General features: G+C 37.3%; 2 protein-coding genes across 2 annotated transcripts in view; both read right to left on the reverse strand.

Moving 5' to 3' along the window:
- Positions 1 to 17,857, reverse strand: part of plxnc1 (plexin C1) — a 106,819-nt gene extending 88,962 nt beyond the window's left edge. Inside the window, exon 1 of the mRNA XM_036576708.1 lies at positions 16,928 to 17,857. Within this exon, the coding sequence (XP_036432601.1) occupies positions 16,928 to 17,842 (915 nt within the window). The 5' untranslated portion in view covers positions 17,843 to 17,857. The remainder of the gene's footprint in view (positions 1 to 16,927) is intronic.
- LOC118812031 (plexin-C1-like) overlaps positions 1 to 18,005 on the reverse strand; it is a 45,451-nt gene that overhangs the window by 2,327 nt on the left and 25,119 nt on the right. Inside the window, exons 2-11 of the mRNA XM_036576710.1 lie at positions 11,530 to 11,664; positions 10,885 to 10,985; positions 4,925 to 5,030; positions 4,644 to 4,797; positions 4,186 to 4,288; positions 3,581 to 3,686; positions 2,516 to 2,551; positions 1,211 to 1,341; positions 386 to 562; positions 56 to 152 (exon numbers count right to left, since the gene is read on the reverse strand). Coding sequence (XP_036432603.1) covers positions 56 to 152; positions 386 to 562; positions 1,211 to 1,341; positions 2,516 to 2,551; positions 3,581 to 3,686; positions 4,186 to 4,288; positions 4,644 to 4,797; positions 4,925 to 5,030; positions 10,885 to 10,985; positions 11,530 to 11,598 — 1,080 coding nt within the window. The 5' untranslated portion in view covers positions 11,599 to 11,664. The remainder of the gene's footprint in view (positions 1 to 55; positions 153 to 385; positions 563 to 1,210; positions 1,342 to 2,515; positions 2,552 to 3,580; positions 3,687 to 4,185; positions 4,289 to 4,643; positions 4,798 to 4,924; positions 5,031 to 10,884; positions 10,986 to 11,529; positions 11,665 to 18,005) is intronic.

The raw sequence follows: 18,005 nt of genomic DNA on the forward strand, positions 1-18,005 counted from the left end.
CAGAAATAAGAAATAATCAGAAATAAGCTTGTAGAGAGTTATGCAGATACTTTACCACAGTGCTTGACTCGACATTCAATTCTTTATTATTTACTATGATTTTATCCATGTATTTCAGATTGTTCCCCAGCACTTCAATCTTCCTCCCCCCACTGGTGGACAAACATAAAAGATCAAACATGAAACATTAATAGCAGCAGTGTTAGCAGGGAAATGCTTTTATATTTTATACCTATTTTTGGCATGATGTATAAATTTTTTGCCATCATGTTTAATCTTCAATGAGAATAGTCCTGGTCCTTTATTGCAAAATTAAACCAAATGATGGAATTAGTGTCACTTTGAAAAGTTAAGACAAAAAATCTATCTTAACACTGCACTCTACCTGGCCCAGGTGTTTCTAGGCTGCAGTCCAATGCAGGTCGGATGGGACCCATATGTGATGGTGGCATTGCTATGACAACGACCATCTGCTGTCACCAGACAAACCCTTGTGTTTCCTTTGTTTCCACTTGGAACACTGAACTTCAGAGTGTCACTGGAACGCTCCAACACTGGAGTCCTGCACACAACATATAAACATACACATATACACATGCTTTGTACTGATATACAGCTATACCAGTGTTTCCCACTGCTGGTCCTGGATTACCCTAAGCATGAAGTTCCCTTTCTTTACTACTCTTTTACCACACATTGTAAGTAAGTAAGTAAAGTTTATTTATATAGCGCTTTTTACAACCGGTGTTGTCAGAAAGCAGCTTTACAAGGAAATGAGCATTAAAAAGAAAAGAAATCCGGGTCCAAGCCCCCATGAGCAAGCCAGTGGCAACAGTGGCAAGGAAAAACTCCCTAGGGAAACAGGAAGAAACCTTGAGAGGAACCAAGACTCAGAAGGGGAACCCATCCTCCTCTGGTCGACACCGGATAGTAAAACATTGTTAGTATAAAGTATTATAGTACAAAAAAACAGGGTAAAAGGAGGAGCAAACAATTAATTTGAATAGTTTAGTTCATGCAGCAGCAGCAGCAGCATCAGTGGGGTCATTGAACTGCCTACTCCATTCACATGAGGCTTAAAATGCATACTTAAAAATGAATTAGGCTAACTGTATTATAAAACAAAATACTAAACCAAGTGGCACTTATTTTAAACAGATCATTCCAAGACTACTTTTTTGTTTTTGCTTTTTAATACTATGACACTCACTCCTTTGTAGTGCACTCCATGAATCCCTGGAAGCGAATTTTCATGACCTGTTCCAGATTATTCCCCTGTATTATTGCATTGTTTTTACCATGAAAGGAGACTTGATTGGGCTGCAGAGAGATGATCTCTGGCTAATCATTAGGAAAAAAAGAAGACATCAGATAGTCATTATGAAATCAGTTACAAGTTTTTCATATAAAAACCATGGAACCTGTAATATGACACAAATAATAGACATAAAACAAATAAAATATTTCTGCATAATTTAAGAAATAAGGCTTATTAAATTGCTCAGTCATCCAATTATGCATTTAGCCAATCATGTGACAGCAGTGCAGTGCTTAAAATCATGCAGACACAGGTCAAGCGCTTCAGTTAATATTTATATCAAAATAGGGAAAAAAGTCGAAAAAGTGTCTTCGACCATTTCAGTATTTTAGAAATGGTTGATCTCCTAGGATTTTCATGCACAAAAGTATTTAGAGTTTGCAAAAAATTTTACAAAAAACTAAGTAGGTCACCTTGTTGATGAGAGTTGTTCAGGCTAACAGGATGGCTACAGTTACTCAAATACTGTAACCACTCTTTACAACAGTGGTGATCAGGAAAGCATCTCTGAATTTGCAACATGTTGAACCTTGTGGTGGATGGGCTACGATAGCAGAAGACCACATTGGGTTCCACTCGAGTCTCAGTGGGCACAGACTCTCCAAAACTATACAGTTGAAGATTTGAAAAATGTTGCCTGGTCTGATGAATCTCTATTTCAGCTGTGACATATAGACGGTAGGGTCAGCAATTCTAGCTGGTGTGAGGAATGTTTTCTTGGCATATATTGGGCCCCCTATTACCAATCAGTATCACTTGAATGTCACAGCCTATCTGAGCACATTTGGGATGTGGTAGAACAGGAAATTAAATAAAATAATAAATAACTGACAAATCTGCAGCAATTATGTGATGTAATCATGTCAGCATGGACCAGAATCTGTACTGGATGTTTCCAGCACCTTGTTGCATTCAGGCAACAAAGAATTCAGGCTGATAAGATCAAAAATGCTCCTAGGTTTTACAAACCTGAGCTTGCATTTTGATCTTGAAACCTTTCAGAATAGATAAAAAAAACAGAAATGGGACCTGTAAAAGTTTTGCTGCTCTGTTTCTTTGCTTTTTTACGTAGAAAGAAAAACACATCTCCAAAGAGCCTAAGCTCATTTACACCTCCCCAGCTTCCTTTTCAAATGTCACCTTCCCCCAAGACAGGCATAGATCTTATTTCTGCTAATGCTGTGTGAGTTTACTTACTGTGTATTTTTCAGAATATAATCCTTCACATGCATCCTACAACAGGAGGTACAAGATGGGTCATTCTTTTAAAAACACTGCTTTTGCTGAAAAGACTTCCTATCTTTACAAAGTCAACAATTCTCCTTTAAATAAATTCATGATTTACACATAAAGCACAGAACCCAAAGGCCCAGTATTTCCAGTAGATGTTGTTTTTTAGGCCAGGTGGTGGACCCTCAGTACTCTAGCACATTAAGTATGAAAGTAAGCAATGCTAATGAAGTTAAATTGTGCTGGCAACTTCATATCACTTTTGCACACATTTTAGGGCTCCAGAAACCATTTGAAATTTGACATAATGATCAATAAAAGAATCATTAAACAGGCTGTCTACATAATGATGCTTACTGTTTGTGTAATTATCATATAGGCTAATTTGCAGCTAGGACTCCCCTGCCACCCCTGCCATAAAGCAGTGCAACCTGTCTAAAGGTGTACAAACCAATTACACCAAAACAGCTGTATAAAAATAAGATAAAACATAAGATGTTTTAATTATTTTTACAGCATATAATCACAAATATGCACCAGCTGTGCATATCATTATATAGCTGTGTTTAACTCAGAAACCTTTGCGTTATAAGCTATGTAAGCTAAGTTAAGCTAACTTTCAGTAAATATTTCAACTTATACCCTACCTGAATATTATGGAAGAGCCTGTTAGCTGTGGTGCAAACAAGCATGTCAAAGCCTTTACTATTTTTTTAGCAAGCAAAATATACAGTGCTGCATTCTCAAGGCATAGCATTATCTTAAGAGAACACAGCCAAAAGCTATTCTGGTGTGTATTAATGCTCATGTATTTCCTACTACTCCTGCATGTACATCATTATCCAAACACTGAAAGCTAATAGAAAAAATTAAAGAAAAGACATACAGTAGAAATGCATATTACATCTGTGTGGATCCTCATGAACTGGTGTAAAAACTGGTGTGTGTGTGTGTGTGTGTGTGTGTGTGTGTGTGTGTGTGTGTCTGTGAAATCTGATCTCATCAACACATTTATGCGTGCTATGAACTCACCTGTATGCTGTATAAGCGTGCTACCTGTGTTGCAGACCCAGTAGTCCAGCTGCACTTCTTACTACTCACGGACCACTGACACCCAGCTGAGACACACGCTACACACCTGAATACAAAACACGCACAGCCTTGTTAAGATACAGGCTGCACACCTGTACATACAATATATGTGCAGGGTTTCTTTCTGGCACATGATTAAATGCAGTGTCTTGTTCACACTGTCAGTTGGGCTTGTTTGGTGTGTCAGGTGGAGATTCACAAACATTCTAACAATCGTGCTTTGAAAGTAGCTAAAAAGTAATGCACTACTTTTCAAAAGTAGCTAAAAAGTAGCCACTATTTTTTCTGGAAAAGTAGCTAAATTGTAGCTAACTACAAATTTTTGGAAAGTAGCTAACTACTAATTTTTCAGTAGCTATGCCATCCCTGATAATGTGAATGTATGTGCAACAGGGAACATCTTTAGACTTTTAGCTGTTCCCCAATGTATACAATGCATATACAAGCAAATATCACCTGAAGTAGCAAAAAAAAGCCAAACTGCAAAATCTAATCTGATGACGCGTTGCTGGTTAGAAAGTTTATAATGATCTGGATTCTCTTACTGAGCATATGGTGATGTCTCTGTGATGTCTGGACAGCTCCTCAGTTTCAGGGTCTCTGTGATTTTCTGATCTTCAATAGTAACAGTCACTGTGACTCTGAGTCCTGTATATACAAAAGATAACACTTTCTGTTTTATCATGATCCCATACTGAGAGTTATGATGTTCAGATATTGAGACAGTTGCCAGAACTTTTGAATATCTTTTTTTTGTGCGTTGCACTGAAGAAAAATCAATCGCTGATCTTTTCCATCAAGACTTTCTGACCATTTACCTTACTCACTTCCCCAGTTCTGCGCACCTTGTACTAGTTACTAATAAGCTGTGGAATGCCTAGAAAGTTAAATTTTGTTAGAAAAAAGACTTTTTGTTCTGAGGATCACTTAAAATAATATGGACTTTATTTACTACAACCATAAATGAAAAATAAACTTGAGAGATCTGGAGATCTGAACTGACCTTCAGGAGGTAGGTGATGGCTGGACAAACTGCAAGAACAGTTTGGGAAGGATACAGCAGTGCTTTTAAACAGATTTACGTTTCCTGCCTTGAAGGTACATGCAAAGGAAAGCTTTTCTGTTCCTTGCACACGCAAGTGAAGATTCAGAGTGACCTGAATGAAAGAGCACAATAATCAATAAACGTAACAAGAAGATACTGTGTACTTTCCACATTTCCACAGGAATAAAGATAAAAATAAATATTTTGAGACTTTATTCAACTACAGATATGCAGTTTACCTCTGTGGAGGCCTTTGCCACCTGAAAGGAGATCAGCTCTTTCTGAAAAGAATCTTCAGGAATAGAGATCCAAGTAGACTTTGAACACTCATCCAAAGTACAGCACCTAGAGTGAAGGGTGGATAGTGAATACTTATTGTGTTTGCTGAGATAATAAATTGAATCAATAATTTGAATCAGGTGGTAATTACTTAAAACTCTTTCTATAAATACATGAATAGATGATTGGTTATAAGGTGTTTGCTGAGATAACTTGAATCAGGGGCGAACTGCCCTTGGAATCTTGCTAGGATTCATGCCACCATGGACTTAAATTCTAGGATGTCGACTGCCTGTTCTAGGAGGCAAAAAGCAGAACATTGTTAGATCCTTTAAAATTGATCATAGTTAACATTCCTTCTGATTTTTTTATCCAGCCTCGTTTTATCCAGCAATTTCATTCATACTAACCAAGGACTAATGCCTGTAATACTGCACTGCACTGCTGGCTAATCAGTATTATAGCTGTCACTAGTTATATTTTGATCTCAATGACTAGATTATTATCAGATACTTCTTAAACTTAGCATTTTGCTCCATTCAGAAGACCAAAAGTTGTGGATACTTTTAAAATAAGGAGGCCATTTCTCTTTTCTAAGATGCCTATTTATACTGTTAGCAAACAGCAAATTAACAAATGTAAGGTGTGAGAGTTTTAGATGGTCTTCATGTAAGTTTAGAAATCTTACAGGATGTCTATGTTGATGCGATTGACTTGACTGCTCATTTTTTAGGTGCATAATAACAAGATAACAAATCGAGCACAGGAGAGTTTATACTGCCCTCACTATATCATATATTTTCCCTGTCTAAATGTAATGGATAGCTACAATCTTTTATCATGGAACATTTGTGGTGCCAACAAATCTGTCAAAAGAATGAAATGTTTAGATTTTTTGTATGTGCCCCTAACAACACTAACAGTATCTTGCTTGGAGTTGACAGGAAACTAAACTTACAGATAGTGAGCTCAGGAAATGACTATGAGGGTAGATTCTGTTATGCTACAGTTAAACTAGACACAGTAACATACTGCTTGGCCTCCATTTACACCCTAAATTTATTTGATTCTTTTTTTTGATGGGATTAAAACCAAACTATTAGCTTTAGGTAAGATCTGAGATCCCCTATCGTCACAAAAGAGTACATTTGCCAATTATTTCAAAACCTTCATGACCCATCTAAATATTTCAGATACCTGGTGTTCAAGGAACTCTACAACGAGAGACTTTACTTTTTATTCATCCCATCATAATTCTTATTTTAGAATTGATTACATCTTCACTTCCGCTAACCTGCTGTATCTGTCACTCATGCTGAATTTTTAATACATATCAGACACAAGATTGAGGAGTTTATTGATTTAAATAACAACCCAGGTATAAATCCTCACACATTATGGGAAGTCACAAAATGTGTGATTAGAGGTAGTTGTGTATATTATTCTACTAAATCTAAAAGTAAAGATTGCTCAACAAGAAACAATACAAAAATGCAAAACTGATCCACACAGAGCTATGTTCTTCATATGTTGAAGCTGAATTTAATGATTTATCTAGTACAAGGGCTGAGTTTTTATAACTCAGAGCTACTCAACTATATTATCAACAAGCTGATAGACCTAACAAGCTCCTTGACTTAAAACTAAAACAATCTGAGAAAATAGCATATTCAGATACCGTGAAAGGCTCCTCTGATGAGGTGTTTACCCTCCCTCCTCACAGAAATAAGGTCTCTTATGAGTTTTATTTTGATCTTTACAAATCTGAAGCCCCTGATGACCTAACAAACGACTCTGTACTAGATCATTTACACCTCCCATCCATATCCACTATCCAGGCAGAACAATTCGATTCCCCTATTACTTTAAATGAACTAAAGTCCGCTGCAGCTTCAATGAAGAAACGTAAATCTCCAGGCCCTGATGGCATACCTCTGGAGCTCTTGATTGAGCTATGGGTCTTAGCGGGCCAGTTATTATTAGACTTCACTGAACACAATATATCAATAAGTTTCATTAAGATCAGACTACGGCACTGATTTCACTGCTACTTAAACCAGCCAACGAGCCTTTGGAATGTACGATTACAGACTTTTAGTTATTTCTAACAGACTTGAAAGCTGCCTATGAGATCTTATACACCAGGTTCAAACTGGATTTATGAAAGGGAGATTTGAATGAGTTACATATAATTGACGCCAGCAAAATAGATGCAAATAGTTCTCAGGCACTTTTCAGCTTAGATGCTATGAAGGCTTTTGACAGACTTGAGTGGCGTTGTCTGTGGGCGGTGCTCAAGAAATATGGTTTTGGGTCCTTCTTTATCAAGATGATTCAAATTCTTTACTCTTCCCGACAGCATGCGTTTCTACAGGACACATATTTTCTCCTTTTCTTTCTTGAGAGAGGGACAAGACAAGGTTGCCCCCTCAGTTCAAGCTTATTCATTTTATCTCTCGACCCTTTAGCTGAAGCAATAAGGCAGAATACTTTGATCACTATCATTCACATAAACGATCATATCTCCCTATATGCCAGTGATATTGTCCTGTCAGTGCTTAGTTGATGCTTAGTGTGCAACAAAGATAGGTTATGCTGGCAGCCTTAACTGCGGCCAAGAAATCATATTTGAAAGGTTGGTTTGAACGTAATCTTTCTTTATTATAGGTATGGGTGACAGCCAGATTCCATAATGCCAATGCAGCAACGATTCGTTTTTGGACTGATGCCTTTAACTACACTAAGACTCTGTAAACACCAACATCCTGTACATGTTGAATACTTTACCCATCACTCCTTTTTGTCACTGAAGTGTAGAGACTGTTGATTGTATGTTAACTATGACTATATAACTATAAAACCAATGAAAAGTTATTTTAAAAAATGAATAAAATTGTCATTTTTAATACTTTGTTGCAAATCCTTTTTGGTTGATGACTGCCTGAAGTCTGGAACCCACAGACACTGGGCTATTTCTCCCTGGTGATGCTTGGCCTGGCCTTTACTGGGTGTTTTAGTTTTGCTTTCAGTAAGTGAAATGCTGCTCGACTAGATTGAGATTAGGTGATTGATTCTGCCATTGCACAACAGTCTACTTTTCCTTCAACAATCCAGCCATCAGAAGGCTAGATTGCCTCGCTGACAACATAATGCCCTTTCCACCGTGGTGGTAATTTACATCAGGGGCTATATTAAAGAAACGTAAAGTCTTGGGTTGCTTTCACAGTTTGCTTTGCTCTGTCCAACTACATCACAAAGTGCTGTCCAATGACTTTTGAAGCATTTTGAATCTGAGCAGATAATATAGCCCTGTACACTTTAGAATTCATCCTGCTACTTTTGTCATCAGTCACATCATCAATAAATACAATGGGACCAGCTTTGGCTCATGAAAGGTTCCTACACTTCTCCATACTCTTCTCTTTCCGTCATTGCACAACATAGGTTGGTATAAATTGATTTTTCTCTCATCTTTTCATAAAGATGTGTTTTTTTTTCAAACTACACAGGCTTTTTGTTACATTTTTTGGCAAACTTTGTCTTCTTGTTTTTGAAATTTACTAATGGTTTGCATCTTGTGTTAAACCCTCTGTTTAACTGGCCTGTGACCTAGACGCCTGTGTGCCTGAACAGGGTCCTGATTCTACAGCAGTAAGGTGCTGTGGAACACCAGGCAGTTTGTGAGAGAGGGCTGTCTCTGAACATCTACCACCAGCAAGTATTATGGGGCACTTCCCCCTCAGTCTGCTGTGGAGGAAGATGAGATAACTCTGAATTATCTTGACTTTCTGGAAATATAGGTGCCAAGGCTGGTTTATGGCGGTTGACATGCACAATTTGTGTGCCTCCATCTGTTGAAAGTCCACACTGTGGCCATCAGAAGGCTAGATTGCTTATGTTACAACATAATGTCATTTCCAGTGTGGTGGTAATTTACATCAAGGACTATATTACAGAAGCTTCCTATCTTTTTGCAGTATAAATAAATGTAACATCATGCTAGTAGAGAACTATGCTGCCTGTTACAGTTGTCTAAAAATGTCAAAAATGGACAGTTAAAACAGAAGTTAAGACTCCTCTGGGATTGTCTTAAAGCAAGAACAGAATTTAGGAAATTTAGTCTAGTTTGGATGTTTCTGTAATACTGATTTCTCATCTGAAGTTAGGATAAGGATTATGAACTTAAGAACTGTTGTCCTAAATTCAGTCATAACTGAAGTTGTCATGGTGGCTAAACAGATTAGATGACTTCAGGGTTAAGATGTTTCTGTAATACGGCCCCCCTGGAGTACGCAGGATCATTAAACTGCACAAAATCTCAATCCTTGTAAGATGTGTTTATGTATTTGTGCTTTTTATCATACTGGACTTTTGGTTGAGCATGAGCAGACCTGCACTGCTCTTGACTTGACTTGTAGGTGAGCTGTAGCTTCCTGCAGACAGATCTGGCTTACTCTGCTGGAGTGTAAGGGGAAGCACATGAACTTGAGGAATGGAGGCTCCTTGAAAATGGTAGTGTTTAGTGATGCCTCTCTGGGAAGGTTTTCCGATGGAGGTACTCAAGGCACCCGTTCTCCTTAAATCTCGTACAGAAGGTGTATGGGAAGTAAAGACTGAAGAGGTAGACTTAAGAAAACCTGTAGACTTGTAGTTTAAGAAGAAAATGTTAATTTTCCTTCCGTTTGTTTGTTTTATTCTTTTAAGAGGAAGGAAAGATTTTTATGTTACAAAAATTGCATTTGTTGTTGTTAATGGATTAACACTGGCAACGTTGATTCATAACCATGCACAAGGAAAAAGAGAGTATACTCTGTGTTGGTGTGAACAATAGTGTTATATGAAAGCTGGATGGAGTGCAACATTTGTGTCCCACGGCTCAGTTTGCTGATACACATAATCCAGTCGTTTGCCAGAAGAAATACTGGAAAGCCTCTTTACATTGGTCAGTCTTTGATGAAACTGCAATAGTATGATCAGAGGCCTATGAAAGCTTTAACCTCAGTGGCCGTAGTGGGACATGGCCAATTCAGCACTTTTTCTGTTATCTTACAGTCAGACTTAACGCCATCCTTTGAGACTCCACATCTTAAAAACAGCACAGAACGTTGAAAAGCTGACATTTTTTTGTGGATGAAGTTTGAGACCTGCTTGGTGCAGCCTGCTAGAAACTTAAGTGATAATGAGATGATCACTGAAAGTTTTACTGAAGACAATGGACACCACATAAAACCAACTGCATAAGATGTGGGAAAGTTGGAGATGCATTTGTGAGTTTCATTATGATAAGAAAAAATCAGATGGCAGGTAGAACTGATCTGTGATCATATCTAAACACAAGGGCACCTGAGGCTGTCAGTGTCTCCTGAAAAAGTCTCACCCAAGAAGGGTGTCCGTGTAGAGACTTTCTAGATTTCCAGAGAGAAATCTAACATAAACTCAATGCGAGGGATGTGACTACTAACTTTTCTTAAGCAAATTTAGAAAAATAATAGATGGAGAGTGGGCGAGTGGCATTTGACCCCCTCACTCAGCCCCAATATGCTAATATGTATGTCACAAGCTTCAAGTAAAACATGGAACGTCTTTTAGAAGATTTAAATATCTGTGTTTAATCTAGAACTGCATTTTTACATGTTCTGTCCCACCTTAAACGCTGCAGCAGCTACATGCAAGTTCATGCAAATTTCTATTTGCTTAGCGCTGATAAACTACTAGAATAGGGACACAAGAAGAGAGGAAGTATTATTGATGAGGTAAGTTTTTCCTCATGTTTTGATATTTATGGCAAAAACTGAAGGCCTAGCTCTAAGAGTCAAGGTTAGCCACAGATGTAAAGTCAAGCATAGTCACTGACTGAAAAGCTGTAATAGCAAATTGCAATGATAGATGTGTACATGAGCAGAATTGGTAAGAAACTTACTTGTGTGTAGCCACACACCAGCCACAGGAAGGATCCAGAGCAGCTCTGCAGTCTCTCAAAGTGCTGTACAGACCACACTGAGTTACTGCCACACGGCTTATCTACAACACACACACACACACACAAACACACACACACACACACACACACACACACATGCACACACACACACACACATACACACACATGCACACACACACACCATTTCCTCAAATTGCATGTAGTTACCTTGCCAACTCTCACACATAAAGCATTGCTGCTTTTATTTATACTTAATCCAGAAAGCTGTCCAAAATGATTATTGAGATAGGACAGGTTTAGTTCCTCGGTTTATCCTAAATTATATATATTTATACATAAAACATTGTGAACATTGTGATGTGCCTTCTATGTTTTTGGTTCAATCTGGCCCTGTCAAAGTTGCTCAGGTATTTCCTCCAGATGTTCATTTCATCCACATTCAACACGACTATGAGAGCCAATTGTTCCCTTATGGTCTAACACATCCCAGACCTTGTTGTTGTTATGAGATAATCATGTTAATCGCTTCAAATTTGAGTGGTCATAATGTTTTGGTCTATTGGTGTATGTGACAACAGTATATATGTCAAATTCATATGATGGGCACATAGGTTTAAGACTCACTTGATTTCTCAAAGCAATGTAAATGTATTTATGATCCACTGGGTCAAAGTGCATTCTGGGAAACACCATCCTGTCATCATCAGATATATACAGCACTGACGCACAGCCAGAATTCAAAGCCTTATCCAGCACAATCTGAAAGCACACAAAAAATTTCTTGTGAAAAATTTTTTCAATAAATTTTACTTAAAACTTCTTTACTTAAAAATTCCTTTCCAAAATGTTTATAGGTTTAATGTTGAAATATTTACTGAAATAGTAAGAACAATTAGCGTTATTACAGCGATTATTGGATAAAGCAAAGGCTACTTGCCTGTTTTACCTGAATGTTTCTACTTATGTTTATAACTATATGACAAAAATATCACATAAGAAAGTTAATGAACTGGAATGTTCCATGCTGATCACATGGAAGAGTGTTGTTTTGCATGAATAAAACAAGTAACACATTATGGCCAATTTGAGCCTTACAAGATTTCCACTGTGTGGTTCAAAATAATTGACCAAACAAATCTTTGCAGAATTACCTCAATAATCTGGTTGTAAATACTTCATAACAATGCAACAATTGTATGTAGCTGTTATGCAGACAAACCTGCACATCACAGAGGGTTTTCCTGAAAAGGCCAAGCTACTGAACAAACACCCACCAATGAAAAACAAAAACATATATATATATTTATATATTTGTATAAATCATTTATATATGTTTGTATAGTTTTAGCATAACATTTTTGTGGGCGTTGCTGTGATGTCATCTTGTGTGTCACACACACTCTCTTCAGACTGGTTAGAGTACTGCTGGAGAGAGGTTGGTGTAGCTTCAGCTCCGAGCTATAAAATGCTCATCAAACGTTTAATATAGTGTAAAAAGTTATAATAATGGTTTAACATGAAGCGAAATATCAATAGGGATCTTTATCTGAATGTTCTATAGATAGATTATATGTATTACCATGTAAAAGAGTGAGAAGTATTAGCATGCTATAGCTGCCTGTAATATGAGAAGCTAACCCCTCCCCCACCTTTTCGGTGATTTTCTGGGTGTGCAGAGAGGCTAATGCAAGCAGACATGAGGCTGGGAGCCATTTCTCACTATTTTTCTGTCTTATACATCCAGGTATGATCTTAGGCGCTTCTGTTGTTAAAAAGCTTTCATTTCATTCATCTGTTCTTATGTTTTGGAGGTGTTTTGAATGAAAAATATACGTAAAATGCTGGAAACAACAGGGCACTAATCTCAGAATGGTCTCTTTCGATAAGTTATATGGTCAACGAATAATATTATATAAGTTTATGTGTCCTTCTATTATATTCCGAGCATGCAGTGAATTGATATATACATGTTTGTGTATATATATATGCGTGTGTATGTACGTGCTTACAATTTTCATATATGAAAATGTATGATAGTAACAACATTTATACATGTTACTTTTTTTATAACATGATAAATACCATACATATTGCGAAAGTGATTATTGGTCTGGTATTTTTCTATTTCTATTTCTTTGTCTTTTATTTTATTCTTATTCTGTCTTCCTTTTTCATGTGTTGTATGAGAAAAACCTGAATTGTCAGTGGACAAGATAGTACCAGTGTAATTAATTAATCTAAAGAATTTCTTTTTGTTATATCAGACTGGTTAGAGCACTGCTGGAGAAAGAGAGGCTAATGCAAGCAGACACGAGGCTGGGAGCCATTTTTCATTATTTTTCTCTCTTATACATTCAGAGCGCTCTTCGAATAAATGATCCCCAGAGTTGGTACCAGCATCCAAGCCTCCTGAGTATGGCTGTGTCCTCCTCACAACAACTATTTAAAGGCTGAAAAATATATTTCAAGACTTTTGACATTCTGTTTGAAACATGATCATTGCCTTAGAACCTTTAACCCAGAGGTTGAGGAATAATTAAGACATTCATGGAATCATAGTGGATGATAGGCATCATAAACTTTAACTGTACGCAGATTATATGTTACTACTGCTAACACAGCCAGAAAAATCTTTTGTATTGTATTGAGGAATTCACACTTTTATCTGGATATCATATTAACTGGGATAAATTTAGAAGCTAGGCCCTTATCGGATCTACTCGATCGGATCGGATCGGTTTCATCAGTGGAAGTTTTTTTGGTCTTTGAAAGGCATCAAATGCTTGGGTATTCAAATAACTCCTGATTACAGTGATATGGTCAGAGAAAATATCAAGCCTCTGAATGAAATCAGATTTCGGCAGGTGGACTAAAATCCATCTTATACTTTGTGGAAAAATACATTTCTTCAAAATAATGACTACACCTGTGATCTACTACTTTCTGACTCACCTACCTCTGAATATTCCTGACTCTAATCTCAAAGATTTTGATACTATCATTCTAGATTTAGGAATTTAAATTTACCATTTAGGAATAAAGAAATAACAAGCGCATACAAAGAAAGGGGGATCCTCCCTTCCTAACTTTATATTAATACCCCCGAAGTATCTTTTAAAGTATATGGGAACATTGTTGCCAAGTTGTGAGGCAAGAGATAAGCCAAGTTGGTTCCAGATAGAGACTGAAGCTAGTGGTGGGTTAACTCCCTGCTCTGAATTATTTGGCACAAAGTCACTTTTACAGAAAGACCATCCTATTATCACTAACACTAAACCAGTATGGTGTAAATTGCGTAGAGCTGGTTGTTGAGGCTGTTTCAAGACCCCCACTAAATGCCTTTGCAGAATAATAAGCAAATTCTAATTGGAAACAAAACTGTTAATAATGCCAAATAGTACACAAAAATAAATGACCACATAATCAGTTCTGGAGATTTGTCCAAATGCAAAGTACCCTGTCTAAATGGACAGGGAACCCCCTTACTTGCCCTATTGGCAGCCTGATTTGAGAACTACTGATTAGATCATTATCAAGAAGGGGTACAAACGAGTTAAAGTGTATGAAAGCCAGCTAGCTCTGTTAGCTAATAATAATTAACAGTGGTAAGTTAGCCTCACTGACAAATATTTAAATTTTCCTGTTAAAGGAGAAGAGTGCTCTATAAAACATGGTAGCTGTATAGGGGCAAATGCTGAAACGAGAAACAGTTAATAGTAATGAATCTGTTTTTCATTTGTAATGGTGGAGATTTTACCTCAGGTACTCTGTTTTCAATGTATCACTGAGGACAAACCCAGAATTCTTTGAGGTTTTAGTTTCTCTTACTTACCTCTTATTTTTCATCAGTACTCCTCATAATTTTTCTTGTGTGTTACATGTTATCTCCATGCTTAAACACAGGACTGGATGTATTTTTTTTGTTTTGTTTTGTTCACCATGATGGTGTTTTGTGTTCAAATTTACTAATATAGCTTTTCTTGCTGTGATAATAGTAAACAAATAGTGACTCAGCAGCTGTTAATTGGGTTCTTAGTAGACACCTTGTGAGTTTTTAAACTATAATCAGGATTTCATGTTTGAATCCTGCTGATGCCATAGCCCACAAAAATCACTTATTATAGGCCTATTATCAACCATACCTTTGTTAATATTGCTAAATCTGAGGGTTGTCAATAATGGCTGACATCAGTCAACTGATATATTGGTTGGCTTCTAGTGGAGAATACAAAAGAATTTTCTTTTTTGATATGAAGGAAATGTATATGATTTTTTTAAAGATAAAAGTGTAAAATTACAGAATGGTCTGTACTTGAAGTGAGGGAGTAATCCTAATAGAAGGTATCATCACAATTCTAACAAAACCTTGTGTAACTTTTCAGGAGAAAGCACAAACTTCCTTAACTTTTCATGTAAGCTAATGTAAAGAGATATTACTGTAAGTAATTTTGGACTATTTTTTTTGGTCAATTCATCATGAAGTGTGCACAATATAAAGCACAGCTGCTGAGCTCAATATTACCAATATTGATACCAATATTAACTCAGCCTGTCCTCCTGTTCACAATTCCCCTCCCCGCTCCCCTTGGAGAGCACAGGGAATCTGGTGTTGTCTGTATTAACTTAAATAAAACTTATCATGAACTATCATCCTCTCTTTTCTATTGCTTTCCATAAGATGGGCCACCCAACTGTTTTGACCAAAACTCAGTCATGACTGTTATTTTATGTGTATCTTCACACTGGAATGTGTAGAATGCTATTTTCTATTAGTCATTTTCACAGTACATTGTTGTGTATTTTCTTTATTTGTCCTTAATTTAATGATTGATTAATTGCATGATAAAAAAAGTCAAATTACATAGATTTGTGTTGGCAAATCTGCTGTTTTTTCAATCTTCCAGTAGCACTAACAAACCTACACATCATTTTGATATTTTTACTAAAAACAATTTAATATTATTTAGTTTAATGATATGAGATATTTTGCTGCTTGTTACAATGAAAACCAGTGAAAGGGATATATTTAAAAAGTTCCAAATTTCAGTAAAATAACAAGAATTTAAAGTTTATCTTAAAAGTTGTCATTTTTATAATTGGTTTATTAATTTCAACTTACAACCTGGTATATTACTGTATAGTATAAGTATATCATTAACAGTGTTGACTGTCAGTTCAGTGATTGTTATCATCCCCTAGGACTTTTTTAACCTCTTGGACGACCTGAATTTCTCAAAATCAAAATTCAGGGAGGTCCCTAAAAATAAACTTATTATGACATTCTGCTTTCCGTTAGGAAAAATAGAGGCTCAAATACAAATTCAGGGCAAGGTCACTGTTTAGCTGCTTCACCTGCAATCAGCAAGCTTATGTCTTTGGACTAACGAGAGACGCAGCACTGGTCTGTAGCTGTTCACCCAGTTGGTCCTTCATAGCCTAGCAACTGTAACTATGCCCATAATTCCTCTGAAAAACTTTACAGATAGCATGTTTTAAATCTGACAACTCACAAGAGTTTAGTGGAAAGAGTGAATTATTACTCATTTCTCAAACTGAAGACAGAAGAGGAGAAGTGTAGATCTCAGTTAACATGTGGAATATTGTATTACTTAACTAAATAAATATAGATAGATAGATAGATAGATAGATAGATAGATAGATAGATAGATAGATAGATAGATAGATAGATAGATAGATCTTATTCTGTTATGTATTAGAAGATGGACAGAAAGTCAGACCTTCATCAGTTGTCCATTTGCAGTTCCGATGTAGAGCTCAATCCAGGATCCTCTCTTTCCTGCTGCTACAGATGACATTGAACTGTGTTTGAGCACCACAGCACGAGGACTCAGAGCACGATCTCCTTTCTGCAGAGACCAGAAACATGTTGAGGGAAAGAGATGACAGATACTGATCTACAAATTCTGATTTTAGAGATTGAATGACATGAAGCATAAAGTGCAGATCATTTAAATATAAATCATAATTGATGCTTTATTTATATTTACTAGCAGTTTCTCACCTGAGCTGTGCACTGTGGTGTACAGCTGAAATATGAAGGTACTCGGTCTCTGATCTGACTGAGGTCGTAAATGGCCAAAGCAGTGTTCTCGGGGTCGTGCGCTTCTTGCGCAGTGAATATTCCCGCCCAGAGAAGAGGAGATCCAGAGGAGAGAACTGCAGAGGAGGATAAGAGCTTTTTACGGTCTTTATCATCACAGCACTGTAGCACTGCACCTTGTAGAGATCTGGTCATTTCTGTTTTACTGCGGCTGTTCTTCATCCTTAAGACCACCACAGCTGGACCTGTTCTAGACTTAACGTTCACCAGCAGGTACGAGTGAGAGGGAGGAGATGATTGGAAGCCGTCGATCCACTCAGCATCACTCTGTGGAGAAATGCTGGCTTCGTTTAAAGAGTCTACTTTAGAGAAAATTCCTGCTAACTGAGAGTCCAGAGTGTTCCGCAGAGACACTCCACCTTCATCAGAGTCACAGTCATCAGGAACCTCTTCTCTGGCAACCAACATGTATCTCTCTGTTTCCGTGTTTCCTTCATCAAAATCTACAATAAAAGAAACAGATGATTTATTAACAGATGGTCCGACTGTAACATCCTCCCTGTAGAGACTTCTGCTGATGTCATCGATGTCCAGGAGTTCACAGTATCCACAGTCAGAAGTTCCGCAGGTTATCAGGGTCTTATTCGCGTCGAAAGGCAGTAAAATATTAACTTGGTGATGTGTGTGGTCAGATATGTCCTTGTGTTTCTCCTCTACTAGATCGAGCCTCATCTGGAGGAGCTGAGAGTCGGTGACGACGAACACTTTCCCGTTTCCAACAGCAAAGTTCCTGATCTCTCCTTTAACGCTGAACTCCGTTAAGGAGGAAACAGCGCTTTGGAATAAGAGCAGCGTTCCCAGATTAACATTCCTCATCCTGCAGGTCTGAGTGGAGCTCAAACTCAGAGAGAGTCAGTCTGATCTACATGTGGAGCTGAGAGAAGATCAGGACTAATGTCTGCAGAGCGTCTCTGCTCTAAGTGGATGGAGGTGAGAACTTCCGTGTTCAATGTGTTTGTAGCTCATCCTCACATCATTA

This window comes from Colossoma macropomum, unplaced genomic scaffold (assembly GCF_904425465.1).
Source record: "Colossoma macropomum unplaced genomic scaffold, Colossoma_macropomum, whole genome shotgun sequence".
NCBI lineage: Eukaryota > Metazoa > Chordata > Actinopteri > Characiformes > Serrasalmidae > Colossoma > Colossoma macropomum.